Source organism: Mercenaria mercenaria, chromosome 19 (genome assembly GCF_021730395.1).
Source record: "Mercenaria mercenaria strain notata chromosome 19, MADL_Memer_1, whole genome shotgun sequence".
Classification (NCBI taxonomy): domain Eukaryota; kingdom Metazoa; phylum Mollusca; class Bivalvia; order Venerida; family Veneridae; genus Mercenaria; species Mercenaria mercenaria.
In genome coordinates this window covers 32,178,467-32,194,767 of record NC_069379.1, presented here as the reverse complement: position 1 = coordinate 32,194,767, position 16,301 = coordinate 32,178,467, and the positions used below count along the sequence as shown (strand labels likewise).

Here is a 16,301-nt window from a genome sequence, read left to right as displayed (position 1 = left end):
ACGATCAATCATCGCAGTGTCTGAATCATTTAAAGGTAAACAGCTGGATTGAAAGTGCAAATTATTTTACTTGCTACTAATTTTCTAACAAGTTAGCTCCTTAAACAAATGAATAACAATGCGAACTAATACTGTTTTATCGACGAAGATTAATTAAGAAAAGACCACCTTTTATTTGTAAATAACGTAAAAAACGTCTTAAAATGAATAGAGGCCCGTTGCCATAATAATTTATATAGTTTAAAAATGAGGAAATTAACACTTACAAGCAATTGTTCTACTTATTTTAACATTCGATTGTAAATACTTTTTCAACTGTAGGTAAAATGTAAAAATCAGAGAGTTGATTTACTTGGAAAACTTATTTAAGACACATGAACTGAGTAAAATACACATCTTACTTATTTTGTTAAAAACAGGGACGGAGTTAGTATGCGCCCTTGAAGATTAAAACCCATATTTGTTACTTAACGTTCAGAATAGTGTTATTCTTTAACTAAAGTTATTTAAACTAACTATATACTTTTTTGACTATTAACCTAATTCTTTTGTCTTCTAACGATTCAACTTAGTATTTCAGCTTAATTTTAAGTATCTATCTATTGTGCATTTCAGCATTATTGAAAGTTTTCCGTCTTTTCAACTTGTTATTATTTCAGTGGTACCGTATAGCGGGTTAATTCTGCGGGCAAAACAAAATCAGAGGTTTTCGCCTAAAATGGTTCTAGTTTATTTCTGCGTTTTTGATTTCTGCGACCTTCGAGAAAAGCAGGAATTAATGTTTGCGGGTTTTTATAAACTGGAAGTAAATACTGCGCATGGGAAATAGCTACCGCATTCACTACGTCATAATTAACGACAAAAATGTATATCGTTCTCGCCAGTTCTGTCTTGGTGGCATTATCTAGGTTGGAATCTAGGACAGTGAAGTTGACGATTTCTTTTCATTAGCGTGCATGATAAGAAATCAGAGTTCAAAATAAATAGTGAAGGTCTAGTACCGGTGATTCCCTTTCATAGACATTTTCATAAAATATAATACTGCTGGTAAAACAATTTAATTTTTATTTAAAAATCTATACAAATGCACAATTTAGTACATGTACATAGTCCGTTCCCAGTCTATTCAATTAGAATAGTTACAAAACATATAAATTTATTTTCCCAAATTTATATAACGTTTCTCAAACTTTTCATAAACCTAGCGTGCTTGTCAAGATTACACGACCGAATCGGTAACCATTCATTCGTGGACAATACAATGATCCAATAATAAAAGCATTTAACCACACTCGGTACGTTGTGAATAAATTGACAACAGACGAAAAACTCGTGAGATGAAGATAACCGGTCATTATATTAAGCGAAATATCAAAGTTTATTCCTGCGTCAAAAAATTCTTCTGATATTTAAAATGTGCTGATTTTTTTTCTGTGTAACAGCCTTGACCCGTAGAATAAGCAGAAATAAAAACCGGCAGACAAATTCGCCATACGGTATTGTAAGACTTTTATCTATTTCTCTGATTGTGTGTCTATCAAAATTGCAAGCTATTTATCTAATAAGCTTATTGCATATTTCAAAAGAATCTATTCGCTTATTGTACCTTTTGAAGTTTTCTGTCTATTCAAATTATTGTACGTTTCAGAAAAAGTTTCTTTCTATTCCACTGATTTGATACTTCAGCCAAATTGCATAAAAACTTTTCTATCTGTAATTATTATACCGTCTTTATCTATATATCTTGTTTTTTTATCTTTATTATTTATGATTCATTCCTTTTTCTAAAAAAAAACGTATTTTTAGATGCGGCTTTTTCTAACTGTGTTGGCATTCCTTCGGATGAAAATAATCGTACAAGGTTGTAAACACAGCCATAGCGGCGGACTATTACAGAACATTTTCCAAACATCACCCGACGAATACTTTGTTCCCGACGACGGTGGAGATGACGATCCAATATATGATACCAACCCGACGACAATAACGTTCGAAAACACGTTCGATGTTTTCAGTAGTAGAGTAAACTCTTTAACGGCAAATGATAATATCTTTCTCCTATTGAATATGCTTCATGTTTTCATACTGAGTTTTGCTTCTTATACTCCATTTATACATTACAATTTAGGACCCCCCCCCCTCCCCCCCACCCCCCTGTATACAACGTTGAATTACTACTACTTATACGTTATACGACTGTTACGTTATGTTTTATACAAAATATTCGTACTCTTATCTGTCTTCATTTAAGTGTCATCCTTTATCGTTTATCATTCAGTCAGATAAAACGACACTTCACATATCGAACTACTGACATATTATAAACCGTCAGTTTTGTCTTTCATTTCTGTCATAGGTACTCTGTGGCCGGATATATAGGCTCCGTCATGACTACCCGCTTTGATTTGACAGACAAGTATTCCATTTATCTCATATGAAATTATTTGCAAACCACCAAATACCACCTAACTGTCGCCCTAAATCTACCTTGAAATATTAAGAATTTGCAGATTGTAATAAACCACAGGGTTATTGACACTTTAGCACTTACATGTGTAGAATGCTTCAATTCTGTTACTACCTGTTACTAGACTCAGAGAAAACGATTTTTTTATATTACCCTATGTAATATACATGGTATTAATTAGAACAACTACGGTAGACAAATATCAAGGCTCTAGGTATAATGGATTCATAGAAGAAGATTTTCAAACTGTCTTATATTTAAGCATATAGTATATACACGACACACCAAGGGACGTTGCCATTTTTCACCCTTGGCTAATACTTAGAATAATTATGGTAGAGAATCAAACCCTGATATCACAAGCCAACTGTCAAAGCTTCAGAGAAGATTTTCGAAGATTCCTATAACATCTATTTGCTGGTACATTTTCTGTACTTTCACACACGAGAAGTGGCCATTTTGAATCCTAGGGCAAAAACTTGAACAACTATGTTAGAAAACAAGCCCTAATATCACATGACAAATATCAAAGCTTTAGCCTTTATGGCTTTCATTTATAATTTAGAGGATTTTCAAATTTTCTTATACATACGTATGTCGTAATACATCTCAAATGCAGGAGCGCCGCCATTTCTGACCCTAAAGAAATAACCTGAACATCTTAAAACGGTAGAGAGTCAAACCTAGTTATCACAAGCCCAATATCAAAGCTCTAGCCATTACCGCTTCAAGGAAAAACAATCTTAAAGATTTAATTCATAGCCGAAAATATATTTTTAACCATAATGACCCACATGATAAATGAACCAAAAACAATTGGACAATTTTGAAAGAGAGCCAAGCAGTGATCATTTGTAGAGGTTTAGGAGATATTGTGTGAAGATTTTTTCGTTTATAGTCATGGCGGCCCAAATGTGCAGCCAAGTGGAAGAGTTTAAACAACTTTGCTAGAGAACCAACAAAGAAACATCCAAGCTTCATTAAAATCCATTCAGTGTTTTAAGAAGAGATTTCGTTTATAGAATTTGTTAACGACGGACAGACAACCAGACGGACGCATGCATGCACCACGGATGACAGACAAAGAGATATGAGAACTGCTCATAATATCCAAAATGACAAGGTTATTATCTTCTTATTTGTAATTGGATTGACAATGAAAATGATATATTCCGTGAAATAGGTAGACAGAGAAAGGTTCCAAGAGTATCTAAGTGTCTCTTTGCAAAGATTGGCTCAGTCAGTGTTATAATCAAATTCATTTAAATTTACCCTTTTTAAAGTTTTTTTTCTCTTTTCTATATGATCTTTAAGTGCAAAGTTTCATGATCACAACTTCAGTAGAAGTGACATTTTATTATTTCGCTCATCAATAATAACATATATGCATAACATATATACTGTTATATATAGTAACTCACAGCTTGAAGTACATAAAGTGTAACAAGAAGTAACAGGAAGTTAAATTAATATAATTTTGGTACAATATATTTAATGAAATGAGGAAGTCTTTCTTTTGAAATGGCTACTATATATGTAAATGAAAGTTTTACAAAATTTGACGATAAAAAAGAGGAAGATATTTTCCCAGAAACGGATATAAAGACTGACGTTTATGAATCTCTACAAAAAACTAAGGATTGCGAGTTATATCAGACGATAGAAAAGAGTAAAACAAATCAGGAAATTGACACCAAAGTTATTTCAAGGAAGAAAATAATATACATTTTACTCGTTTTCCTGTCGGCAACAGCCATTGGGCTTATTGGCGTCGTCATTCTATTCGCATCTACTACTAAAACAGGTATGTTCCTTATCTTTTAAGATATATGTTCTATCCGTCTAAATACCGCTTTATGTTGTGAGGAAGCTTTCGCTATGAATAAGGTTATGTATTTAAAACGCATAATTTTTATGTTGAAATGGCTATTATTCAAATTATTGCGGGCAAGGCAAAAACATCTAGTTTGAAAACCAGTCTAAAAAGAAAGACGAGCTTGTTTCTGTTCTCTAACTATTTTGTAAAAAATCAGAAATCAGATCCTATTTCGTAAATCAATCCGTAGTCATATTCTGTTTTATCTATACATGTAAAACACTATAATAAGTTGCCAATGTGTTTATACATGTATTGGTCTCGTATGGTAAAAAATATACAAGATTTTGTAAGTTACCAAGCTTTGGTCATCAGCTACTAAATGCAACATTTATTTGATATTCGTTTCAATATTACAAAGATGGAAGCTGGGAAAGCTGGCAGATGTGGACTAACTGTAGTACTGACTGCGGTGGTGGTTTCAGGAAAAGGTCGAGGACTTGTTCAAATCCAACACCGTCTCATACTGGAAGATATTGTCAAGGAGAATCCATTGATATAGAGTCATGTGAAAACGAAAAATGTGGTAGGATATGTTTCATTTTATGTATTATTTCTGCGCTACTCGTGCACATTTTATTTATGTTTTCAGAAATCATGACTTCCAATTATAGAAACAAGAGGACCATGATGGTTCTGAATCGCTCACCTCTTCCCACATGGCCCAGTTTTGAGTATGACGTCGTTTTTTTTTATATTATTTGACATAGTGACCTAGTTTTTGAGCTCATGTGACCCAGTTTTGAACTTGACCTAGATATTATCAAGATAAAAATTCTGATTAATTTTCATGAAGATCCATTGAAAAATATGGTCTCTAGAGAGGTCACAAGGGTTTTCTATTATTTGACCTATTGACCTAGTTTTCGAAGGTAGGTGACCCTGTTTTGAACTTTATCTAGATATCATCAAGGTGAACATTCTCACTAATTTTCATGAAGATCTCATGAAAAATATGGCCTCTAGAGAGGTCACAATGTTTTACTATTTTTATACCTACTGGCCTAGTTTTTGACCGCACGTAACCCAGTTTCGAAACTGACCTAGATATCATCAAGATGAACATTCAGATCAATTTTCATAAAGATCCATTGAAAAATATGGCCTCTAGAGAGGTCAAAAGATTTTAATAATTTTAGACCTACTGACCTAGTTTTTGACCGCAGTTGACCCAGTTTCAAACTTGACCTAGATATCATAAAGATGAATATTCAGACCAACTTTCATACAGATCCCATGAAAAGTATGGCCTGTAGAGAGGTCACAAGGTTTTTAAATTATTTGACCTACTGACCTAGTTTTTTAAGGCACGTGACCCTGTTTCAAACTTGACCTAGATATCATCAAGGTAAATATTCTGACTAATTTTTATGGAGATCCAATCACAAGTATCGCCTCTAGAGAGGTCACAAGGTTTTTCTATTTTTAGACCTACTGACCTAGTTTTTGACTGCACATGACCCTGTTTCCAACTTGACCTAGATATCATCAAGATGAACACTCAGACCAACTTTCATAAAGATCCCATGAAAAATATGGCCTTTAGAGAGGTCACAAGGTTTTTCTATTATTTAACCTACTGACCTAGTTTTTAACGGCACGTGACCCACTTTCAAACTTGACCTAGATATCATTAAGATGAACATTCAGACCAACATTCATTCAGATCCCATGAAAAATTTGGCCTCTAGAGAGGTCACAAGGTTTTTCTATTTTTTGACCTACTGACCTAGTTTTTGATGGCACGTGACCCAGTTTCGAACTTGACCTAGATATCATTAAGATAAACATTCAAACTAACTTTCATTCAGATCCCATGAAACATTTGGCCTTTAGAGAGGTCACAAGGTTTTTCTATTTTTTGACCTACTGACCTAGTTTTTGATGGCACGTGACCCAGTTTCGAACTTGACCTAGATATCATCAAGGTGAACGTTCTGACAAATTTTTATGAAGATCTTTTAAAATATATGGCCTCTAGAGAGGTCAAAATGTTTTTTCTATTTTTAGACCTACTGACCTAGTTTTTGACGGCACGTAACCCAGTTTCAAACTTAACTAGATATCATCAAGGTGAACATTCTGACCAATTTTCATGAAGATCTTTTGAAACATATGGCTTCTAGAGAGGTCACAAGGTTTTTCTATTTTTAGACCTACTGACCTAGTTTTTGAAGGCACGTGACCCAATTTTGAACTTGACCTAGATATCATCAAGATGAACACTCAGACCAACTTTCATAAAGATTCCATGAAAAATGTGACCTCTAGAGTGGTCACAAGCAAAAGTTTACGGACGCACGGACGGACGGACGACGGACGACGGACACCGCGCGATCACAAAAGCTCACTTTGTCACTTTGTGACAGGTGAGCTAAAAAACCTTTGGCAAGAGAAACTTAATAATTTCCATATGCAACAAAGAACACTTTAACTGAGAGTTATTTTTCAACACATGCGCTTCTCGAACGTCTCAATTATATTAACATAGCAGAGCGCCTGAAACGAAATTCCCGCAAAACAGGCATAGATCTAGCGACTATATTCAATGATATAGACAATTATCCTAGATACCGTTTAGAAGCCAAGTGCTTATTGATTAATTTCCCTTTATATCTATTTCAGAAAATAGCCAAATTATGTATGAACATATTTTCAAAAGCCTTTTAAGTGTCATGCAGATGACGTACAAGGTTTTATATGGATGAGTCAGATCATATCCTGTTTAAATCATTTTTATGTTACAACACTTTTTTTGTGGTAACCAGCAAGCGGACATTTTGTGGTTTAGTATTACACGTTTTCAGACATTTGTTAATATCTAATAATAGAAATTTGGTTTATATCCTCTGCTACTAAGTAGCGAGCGGCAAACACACTTTAGACCACACATGAAAGATAAAGTTAATTTTCATTTAATAAAGAGATTGGTTGCAACATAACAAAAGGGTGTACCATTCGTTAAACCTTTGAAATTACTAATAATAGAATTATTTATTGACCGGAAATTAATTGTAAGCGATTTATATCTATTGTCAGCTTGTAAAATGTGGTGTTGGTGGTAACAAATAATCAATGTTTCTTTGTTTATACATAATTTATCTTACGTCGATAGTGAACGAAGTTCTAAAACAAATCACTCCCGAATCCTCATTCCTGATCGAATCCATCACCACAAGGGTATGAGAGAAGAGGTTAGTTTCTCTGTTAATGCTGAGTGCCAAGCAAGGGGGCTACCGGTACTGTTTTTTCACGTCTTTTCACGCGCTCGGGGATCAGACCTCGACCTCCGGCACTCAAAGTGGATGTTCCACCACTAGGCTATCAATGCGGTATTTTATGATAAAGCAAAAGAAAGAAAAAAAAGTTTGAAGCAATGTGATAAAGTTTAATAAAAACAAGGTCATGTTTCTGTTCTCTAACTATTTTTTTTCAAGAGCTATTTTTAAACTGCAAAAAAAAAAAAGAAAAATAACAAAGAAACGAAAACAGAAAAAACAGAATTTTTTCATAAATTAATCCGTTATCATTTTCTGATATATATTTTTTTATATGTAAAATACTAGAATACGTTGCCCATGTGATCATAATGGTCTCGTAAGTTAATAAAATATACAAGATTTTAAAATTTACCAAGCCTTAGCCACAAACTACTTATATGTAACATTTATTTGATATTCATTCCACTATTACAAAGATGGTAGCTGGGAAAACTGGCAGATGTGGACTAACTGTAGCGCTGACTGCGGTAGTGGTTTCAGGACAAGGTCGAGGACTTGCTCAAATCCAACACCGTCTCATTGTGGAAGACACTGTCAAGGAAACTCCATTGATATAGAGTCTTGTGAAACCGAAACTTGTGGTTGGATATTTTACATTTTTATGTATTATTGTGTGTGCTACTCTGCTTTTGTAAGACGTAACATGCACATTTTATGTATGTTTTCAGAATGCATGCTTTGTGATTATAGAAAAAAAGCTTTAGCTAGAAAAAGTTAATAACTGCCATATGAACAATTTGACTAATTTTTATTATTCAACACATGCGTTACTCGAACGTGACAAGTGCGATGTCACAACAGCGCGCTTTAAACGAATATCCCACCAATAATGCAGATATTTTGTGACTATATTCAAAGATGAAGACAATAGTCCTAGATAACGTGTTAGAAGTAATGTGTTTATTGACGAATTTCTCGTAAATATTTCAGATCTTAGCCAAGTTATGTATGGACATAGTTCTATAGGCCCTTAAAGTATCAAGCAGATAATGTACAAGGTATTATATGGATCCGTCATTATATTTTATATTTATATTTATATAAACTATGGCCTGTTTGAATTACACTTTAATCAGTTTTATAACATATACTCAGCGTCACTGAAAAGTTAACACCTAATATATACCTCTTAACTATTTTATACAATATTGACGTGACGTTTTTATGGCCTGTGCGCGGTCTCTTACTCATAGACCCTGTCTGATCATGTCTCCTAACCCATTTCATGACTGTCAGGTGAGAACAGCATATACGACGTGCAATTTTGCGACATGAAAGTTTGACGTCAACCATGCCAATGGCCTCAGGTGTCAAACCCGATAGCATTATTTTCTTTACTGGGATCAAATGGTTAAAAGTCAAGGTTACAACGGCTATTAGACTGCAAATGGTTTCAGCTTGGCAATTGAAGAACGCTTTGGCCTTCAGGCCTCAAATGTTAAGGACGATTGCATTTTCTCAGTAAAAGATCCCTATTGCGTTTAGGTTTACAGGTCAATGGCTGAGGTCACCATGACCATGACCTTTAGACTTTGGAAACGCTACGATGATACCTATCGAATTTGACTTCGGTTGTATAAAGTTTTACGGTAAGGGCATGGTGAGGGCATGGTGACCTTGAGCTTGACCTGAAAATTTGTTTTCATCTATAACTGAAGAACATTAATGTAACTGTCTGTATTTCGACCAATGACTACCTATAAGTGATTAAAGAATGCTTTGGTCTACATCCGTCAAACATCTAAGGCTGAAAGCCTATGGTAAGCAAATAATCCCCAAGGGCGTTTGATCACGAGGCTATCGTGGGAGTCATGCGTGTTTTACAAACACATCTCGTTCATCCGTATGTTACTTTGCATTTACCTCGCAGACATATAATCAATATAATATACAAACATACTTTGGTTTACAATATTGCTGACTGCAGCTCTGTTACGTAAGGTAATGGAACATGTATTGGTGATATTGGTCAGTACGGTTACTCGTACAATGTTAGATTTGACATGACCAACTGTGACTAGAATAATTTATATGTGAAAGTGTTAAAATTAAATTCCATCAACTTGCATTGATACTTCATCGGAAAAAAACATCCGATTTATCTTGATTATGGCTCTATCCTTTATAAAACTTTTTTTCAATTTTCAGTTATATTTTATTGCATGAATACATGAGTTGACTGACTAATCAATGGCGACACATCATGTCCTTGCTAGGGTTATAACAAAGTACATATGCAAATGTAAGCATAAGGCAAATCAGCAAAGTTGTTGTGAATTGCATATTGTGTATGAAGTATAATTGATGAAAGGTGTGAAATCCGAATTTCTGTCCAGACCGAACAAATTGTTTCTTAATTTACCCTTCTCAAATAGTTTATTACAATGTTGCAAATTCTGACAAAGCCGAAATCTGAGAATTCCGAAATAAAAAGGACAGTTTTGGTCCCCCTATAAACTACTGCACTACAATTGTATTCTAAAATTCTGCACGACTATTGGGTATGTATGCTATCAGCTAATAACAGAAAACAGTAATATAGAGCTGATGCGATCACACCGTTACGGTAGTAGTTACTCTCCCAGTTATCATTTGCAGGTAGACATAGACTAACATGTTAGATAACTGTTCTTGCCTATCATGTTCAAAACATATCGCGGTGAGAGATAGGTTTATCAGTGTACTTCCAGGAAATACTTTTATATCAAATCATCAATGCAAACAATGGGAAATAATCTGAAAACATGCATCTGTTTTTTTTAAGGAAGGGTTACATACAAGACAATGAGGTATAATGATACGCTACATGTGTTTAACAAGTTCAAAAGTGATTTTATGAGAAAAAAATAGGCCTTTAACTAAACCGTTGTTAGAAATCGTATGATCAAAGCCGTACGGTGCGTGCACGAAAAAAAAACTAAATTTTTTGTATATGGCTGGACACCAACAATGTTATTTTGATATGAATCGATAATATAATGACATAATAGATATATATAACACAATCTTATTCTTGATGAAATAAGTATCTTATTTTCAAAATTTGATAAGTATCCGATTTTCTATAAATTCATTTAGATAATAATGTAATAATAAAGTGCATACGTTTTTAGTCTATTACACTGTTTTATTTAGCACTGAATACTTTTTATCGAGGCGAGTAAAATATGAGTTTATTGTTATTTATTTTTATATTTCGAATGAGAGATCATAACAAAATTATTCACTTAAATAACAACAACAACTAATATCGAAGACAAACACGCAAAATATTTTTCCTGTGATATTTTTACACCATATCATGCCATACGTCACAATGGTTAGTGCTGTCTTGTGTCTAATTCGAGATATCCTGATTAGGTTTCTCGAATTTTTAGTTTTGGGTAGCTTTCACAAATTTGAGATTTCCTGATTAGGCTTCTCGTGTTTTCATTTTAGTTTAGCTTTTTTAGCAAATACGGGACACCCGGATTAGATTTCTTACATTTTCTGTTCGGATTAGCCTGCTTCACTTATATGCTCTCAACGTTTTAGTTCAGCCGTCTGTACTTATATATCATAGTTTTATCTATTCGCAAATTCGGAACATTCTGATTATCTTTCTCATATTTTCAGTTAGGTTTAGTTTTCTGTTTCTTTAGCGATGTCCTGTCTTGTATTTGATACATGTCACTCTCTTCTTCAGTTTGGTTTATCTGTCTGAACTTATATATCATAGTTCTTCCCTGTGGCGAATATGAGACCTCCTGAGTATGCTTCTCACTTTTCAAATTTGGTTTATCTATCTCTCTATTTGCTTGGTTTGGTTTAGCTTTCTGTTCTTATATTTCTCAATATTTTTCTCGTGGTGATCAATATTGTCTCATGTTAGTACGACTCTGAATTTCTTTAACAGTTTAACATCATTTTGCTATTTATCATTTCCAGGATACAAACTCATTGTAAAAGAAATGAACTGGACTGAAGCTAAGGTACTTTGTGTTATCATTTTTTTCTAAATTTCTATATACGTTCTGTGATATGTTTTGATATTATGATAAAATCTTTCGTCAGCATAAAAAGCAGCTGAACACGATAAATAATATATGCAGTACATAGAATGTAATCTTAAATGCAACACCATTCACCACTTTTATGAGAAATTACATTATAAAAGTATACTTAATGTCCTGAAATGTCAGATATATTACCCCACGTTTCAGCTGACAAAGTATCAGACTAATCTGTTTGTAACAATACAAACCACAAACAATACAAAATTTGAAAACACTTCAAGACGGACTAGATATATACACTTAAGGTTGTTGCTTTGATTTCGAATGGACCGAGTGTTTTATTTCGAAATAATCAAAATTTGACTAATAAATATTACAATGCTCTTTGTGGACGTGTTTTGGTCGTGTTTTCGGCACGCGAGATCTTGAAAATGTCTTTGAGATAGCCGGGATTTTGAGATAAGTGTGATCGGGATATCGAGTTCCAACTGAACTCAAAGCTTAGACATTTAGTTCAGCATGAAGCCGACTCACTTTCAGGATAACGGTTGCTTTGTGAAAATATTTCCATTTGGAAAAGGTAACTACCGGACTGACAGACAGATAGACATGTCAACAGATAGACCAAAAAAGAAAGTGATACAAAAATATCAATTTTTATTTCCACAGGATTATTGCAATGTACTCGGTGGACAACTTGCTACGATTAAATCTTTTCATAAACAAATGTTTGTATCCGAACTTCTTAATCAAGGTACGTTGTTTGTTTGTTGTTTTTAATTGTTGTTTTTTGTCAGTGACATTATCTTGATAAACAGTTTCAACAAAAGTTTGACAGTATAGTTTTAGATACGTGTAGCCGTAGTAGAAGATATAACTTGCAAAGAAACACAGAATGTTTTTATGCATGTGGTCTGACGCACTGCCCACGTTTTGCATTTACATTTAATTTGTACCATTTAAGTGGACGTACAGTTTTAGTATAAGATTGCAAAGAAATAAATGCCATTTTTTTTCCGACATTCGGAGAAAAACAATATTTAAGTCCAAACCCGTAATCTAAAGTGTTTTTTTTTATTTTTGGGATAAAATATTTCTTTGCAGAGAATTCGAATTGATGACTTAGCCTATAAGGTCGAGGATACCAACGTATCCGCAAGGATATTACGGTGCAAATATCTGGTCATAATAAAATATCTAAAAAAATATTATTTCATTTCTCAAAATAAATACTAAATAATTAGTTATTCAATATACATTTTTTCTTAATTTGTTTTGTTTGTTTGTTTTGGGTTTAACGCCGTTTTTCAACAGTATTTCAGTCATATAAAGGCGGGCAATTACCTAATCAGTGTTCCTGGATTCTGTACCAGCTCAAATCTTTGCTCCGCAAGTAAATGCCAACTTCCTCACATGAATCAGAGATGGAGGACTTATGATTTCAGACACAATATCGTTTATCAAATAGTCACGGATAACATACGCCCCGCCTGAGGATCGAACTCACGACCCCGCGATCCGTAGACCGACGCTCTACCTACTGAGCTAAGCGGGCGGGCTTTTTATTTGAGTATATAGCAATTTCGAAATAGTATATTCGTACATAAGGCGTTTTAAAGAAATTATTTATAATAATATAAGAACCCTATATATAGTATATAACATATAAGAGGAGTTTGCCGGCCACTCGTGACTACACAGGGTTTCACCATGTTAAGTCATTGAAAAGACAAAATTCGGTCGACGGAAATGAGAACGAACCCTGCTATCAAACATTCTGATGCAACTAGTACATGGAGAAACAAACACAAGTTATAAGTCCGATACCAACGGGTCACTTCGTTAAGGATCGAACCCACAACCGACATCGATTTAACGCTAGAGAAGTAAAGGCGAGGCAAGTCAACACAAGTCAAGGTAGTACCATACAGCAAACAACGTTCAAATCGATTTGCAAAGTGACAACTGTTTGCTAAGAGGTGAAATTAATATGCAACTGCAAAATATCGGTCTATATTCCAGCACCCAACTGCCGACCCATCTACCCTGGTTGACACCATGCAGTAGGTTGTATCAGCAACCTGAGCTAGAATGTAACGCCATTAAACACATTTGGAAGCAACGAAGCAAAGCTAAATATGTATTGACAAAAACGTTTTCACACATGGTTACAATAGTGCAAATGGTACTTGGCAAATATCTCTGGGAGCAAATAAAGAAGCAACATTCTTAACTTGAGCCAGATCACCTACCGATCGACAGTATTTTCCGCCACAATAAATGTCAAAATTTATCCGCAAAATTCTTCCGACCTTAAACCGTATTACTTGATATGGCATCCCTTTAGTAAACAAAATTCAAACTCCTTCGGATCAGTATCAGGTAAAACAATATAGCCTCTCCAGAAGAGCGGACCAGCTGTCTGCCACACCTAGTTGACCTTAGTCGTTTTTTCTATTCCTCCACCCATTGAGTGATTAAGCCACCTTCCATGTACGTCTTTGTAAAATGTCTACGCATATAATTGTTGCCTAAGGGAATGCATCGCGTCAGTATGAGAGTTCCTCGCGTATTGTCATTTAACCTGTCCACTAGATGACATTTCCCACTACATGAACAATATGTATAAATATATATATTTATTTTATGCTAACTATTGAAATACTGTATTCTATCAGTTAAATATTTTCATATCTCATCGCTCACACTGTGAAAATATAAATTCTATATTTTCACACAGTGAGAGATATGAGCTCCGCTGAACTTTATGTTGCATGCGTCTTAATAACGTCCCAGCACGTCTGACGTCATGTCTGTTTACGCGCGTCTGTTTCCCGCGCTGAGATTAAAACAGTTTCTCCCGCGCTGAGATTAAAACAGTTTTAAAATGCATTTCTCAACGTAATTGAGAATAAAATAAAAAGAAAATTTGTTTGTTTTTCGTGAATATGGAATATATCTCATCTCGAAGTGAGAAAATTTTCACATTTTCACTCGGCTACGCGCTCGTGAACATATTTGAAATTTTCTCACTGAGATATATTCCATATTCACTCAAAACAAACAAATATCCTCTATATATGCACTGCGGGTAGCAGTAACAATAAGACCAAACGGGGACCAGTCATGATTGCTCAGGTGTAATTTATACCCGAATAGGCCATGCAGACGAAAATACATGCAGACGACAATGTTGAAAAAAAGCATAAATGAAATGATTTGAATTTCAAAATAAGGTGTATTGTTTTATTGATCAGATTCAATTAATTACCCCTGCATACTCACGACAGTCAACAGTGTGCTATCTGGTGGTATATCATCGGGCAGTTACGCGAATAGGAAAGAGACTTTATTTAGAAAAACATGTCCCTTTGGGTTTATATATAATTGCAAAATCAGCTTGCTTATACATTTGAAAATTGCTCGCACAGAAAACAGTGCAAAACAGTCATATATGTGATTCGAAAGCTACTAGCTTTTAAGTTGTTTTAAACAAAAATGTTTGTGTAACATCGACACGTTGAGAATAGCTTGAATAAAAGATTGCGAAGCGCGAATCCTGCATTAACTTTAGAAGTAGAACCATTTTTAACAAACCAGATATATAAAGAGGAGGCAATATTGAAAATATGCATGTCAGTTTCATTTGTGCGTCTGTTTGTTTGCTAGTATGTCTATCGGTTAGTTCTTAGTGGTGGATCTTGTAATAATTTATAACTGAATGTGCTATAATAAGATATTATGTCCGTGCAATTTCAATACCTAAAAATGGTAATCTAATTGCCTTTCAGTTGAAATTGTAAATAGTCGTGTATGGATCGGAGCATCAGATACCTCGGTGGAAAATACATTTGTCTGGATAGATGGAACTACCTTTTCTGCATTTACCTATTGGTATCCAGACCAGCCAAATAACTATGGCGGTAACCAAGACTGTGTCGACTTAGTCAACTTGAATGGAAAATGGAAATGGAGTGACAATTCGTGTAACGTAAAACTATTCAGCTTATGTGAATTAAATTGATGTCATGCATGCGTTCGTGTTTCGAGGTAAAAGAGGGGACATAAATTTTAGAAAACCCTTTTTACACAAGTCACCGCAAAGTAACAATGTTAACGTTTTTCTTCAACTGCTGCTTATTCCCCCCACCCCCCACCCCCGCCCAAAAAAAAAATGAAAGAAATGAAATGTGAACTATGTAATTCTGCTCTGCATCCAATTAATTACATTTGAATTGCAAATTCCTTAGGTAATCGTTATAAAACGTGTATCAGTGGCAGCAGCAATTGCATCAATCGAATTTCAAATTCTGGCGACTTTATCTCTTTCATCATTCAAAGCAATTGTTACAAACGAAGTTTCGAAGTTTTAATTACAAAGTATTGACGAGAATGATTCTAGCTGAGCGGTTTCAAAGAAGAAGATATACCTCGTATTGCAAAGTACAATGTCAAATAACCTTTTTATTCTGTAGGTAGCAGTTTTTTTTTTGCCCCCGGCAATATTTGTAATAATTAGAACTTCATGATTTTGGATGTCTGTAATTTAATGTGAGAGATAATGATTGTTAATTCTTTAGAAAATTTATACAGCCGATACATGTAAAATTCTGATCTCAGTTTTGTATAAATCAATAAGACGCCTTTTCGCAGAAATAATCAAATCACGGAAGGGTTATGTG

The 16,301-nt window shown here is 34.4% G+C and overlaps 3 protein-coding genes across 3 annotated transcripts in view; all 3 read left to right on the top strand.

Moving 5' to 3' along the window:
- Positions 1 to 16,301, top strand: part of LOC123541799 (uncharacterized) — a 326,932-nt gene that overhangs the window by 194,907 nt on the left and 115,724 nt on the right. The gene's annotated exons all lie outside the window — the stretch shown is intronic.
- LOC123542253 (complement C1q-like protein 4) overlaps positions 1 to 16,301 on the top strand; it is a 323,111-nt gene that overhangs the window by 273,247 nt on the left and 33,563 nt on the right. The gene's annotated exons all lie outside the window — the stretch shown is intronic.
- Positions 3,905 to 8,637, top strand: LOC128550934 (ectin-like). Its single transcript, XM_053531035.1, has 4 exons — positions 3,905 to 4,271; positions 4,705 to 4,869; positions 8,041 to 8,205; positions 8,555 to 8,637. Exons 1-4 carry the CDS (start codon positions 3,989 to 3,991, stop codon positions 8,596 to 8,598), a joined length of 657 nt encoding a protein of 218 aa, XP_053387010.1. The 5' UTR covers positions 3,905 to 3,988; the 3' UTR covers positions 8,599 to 8,637.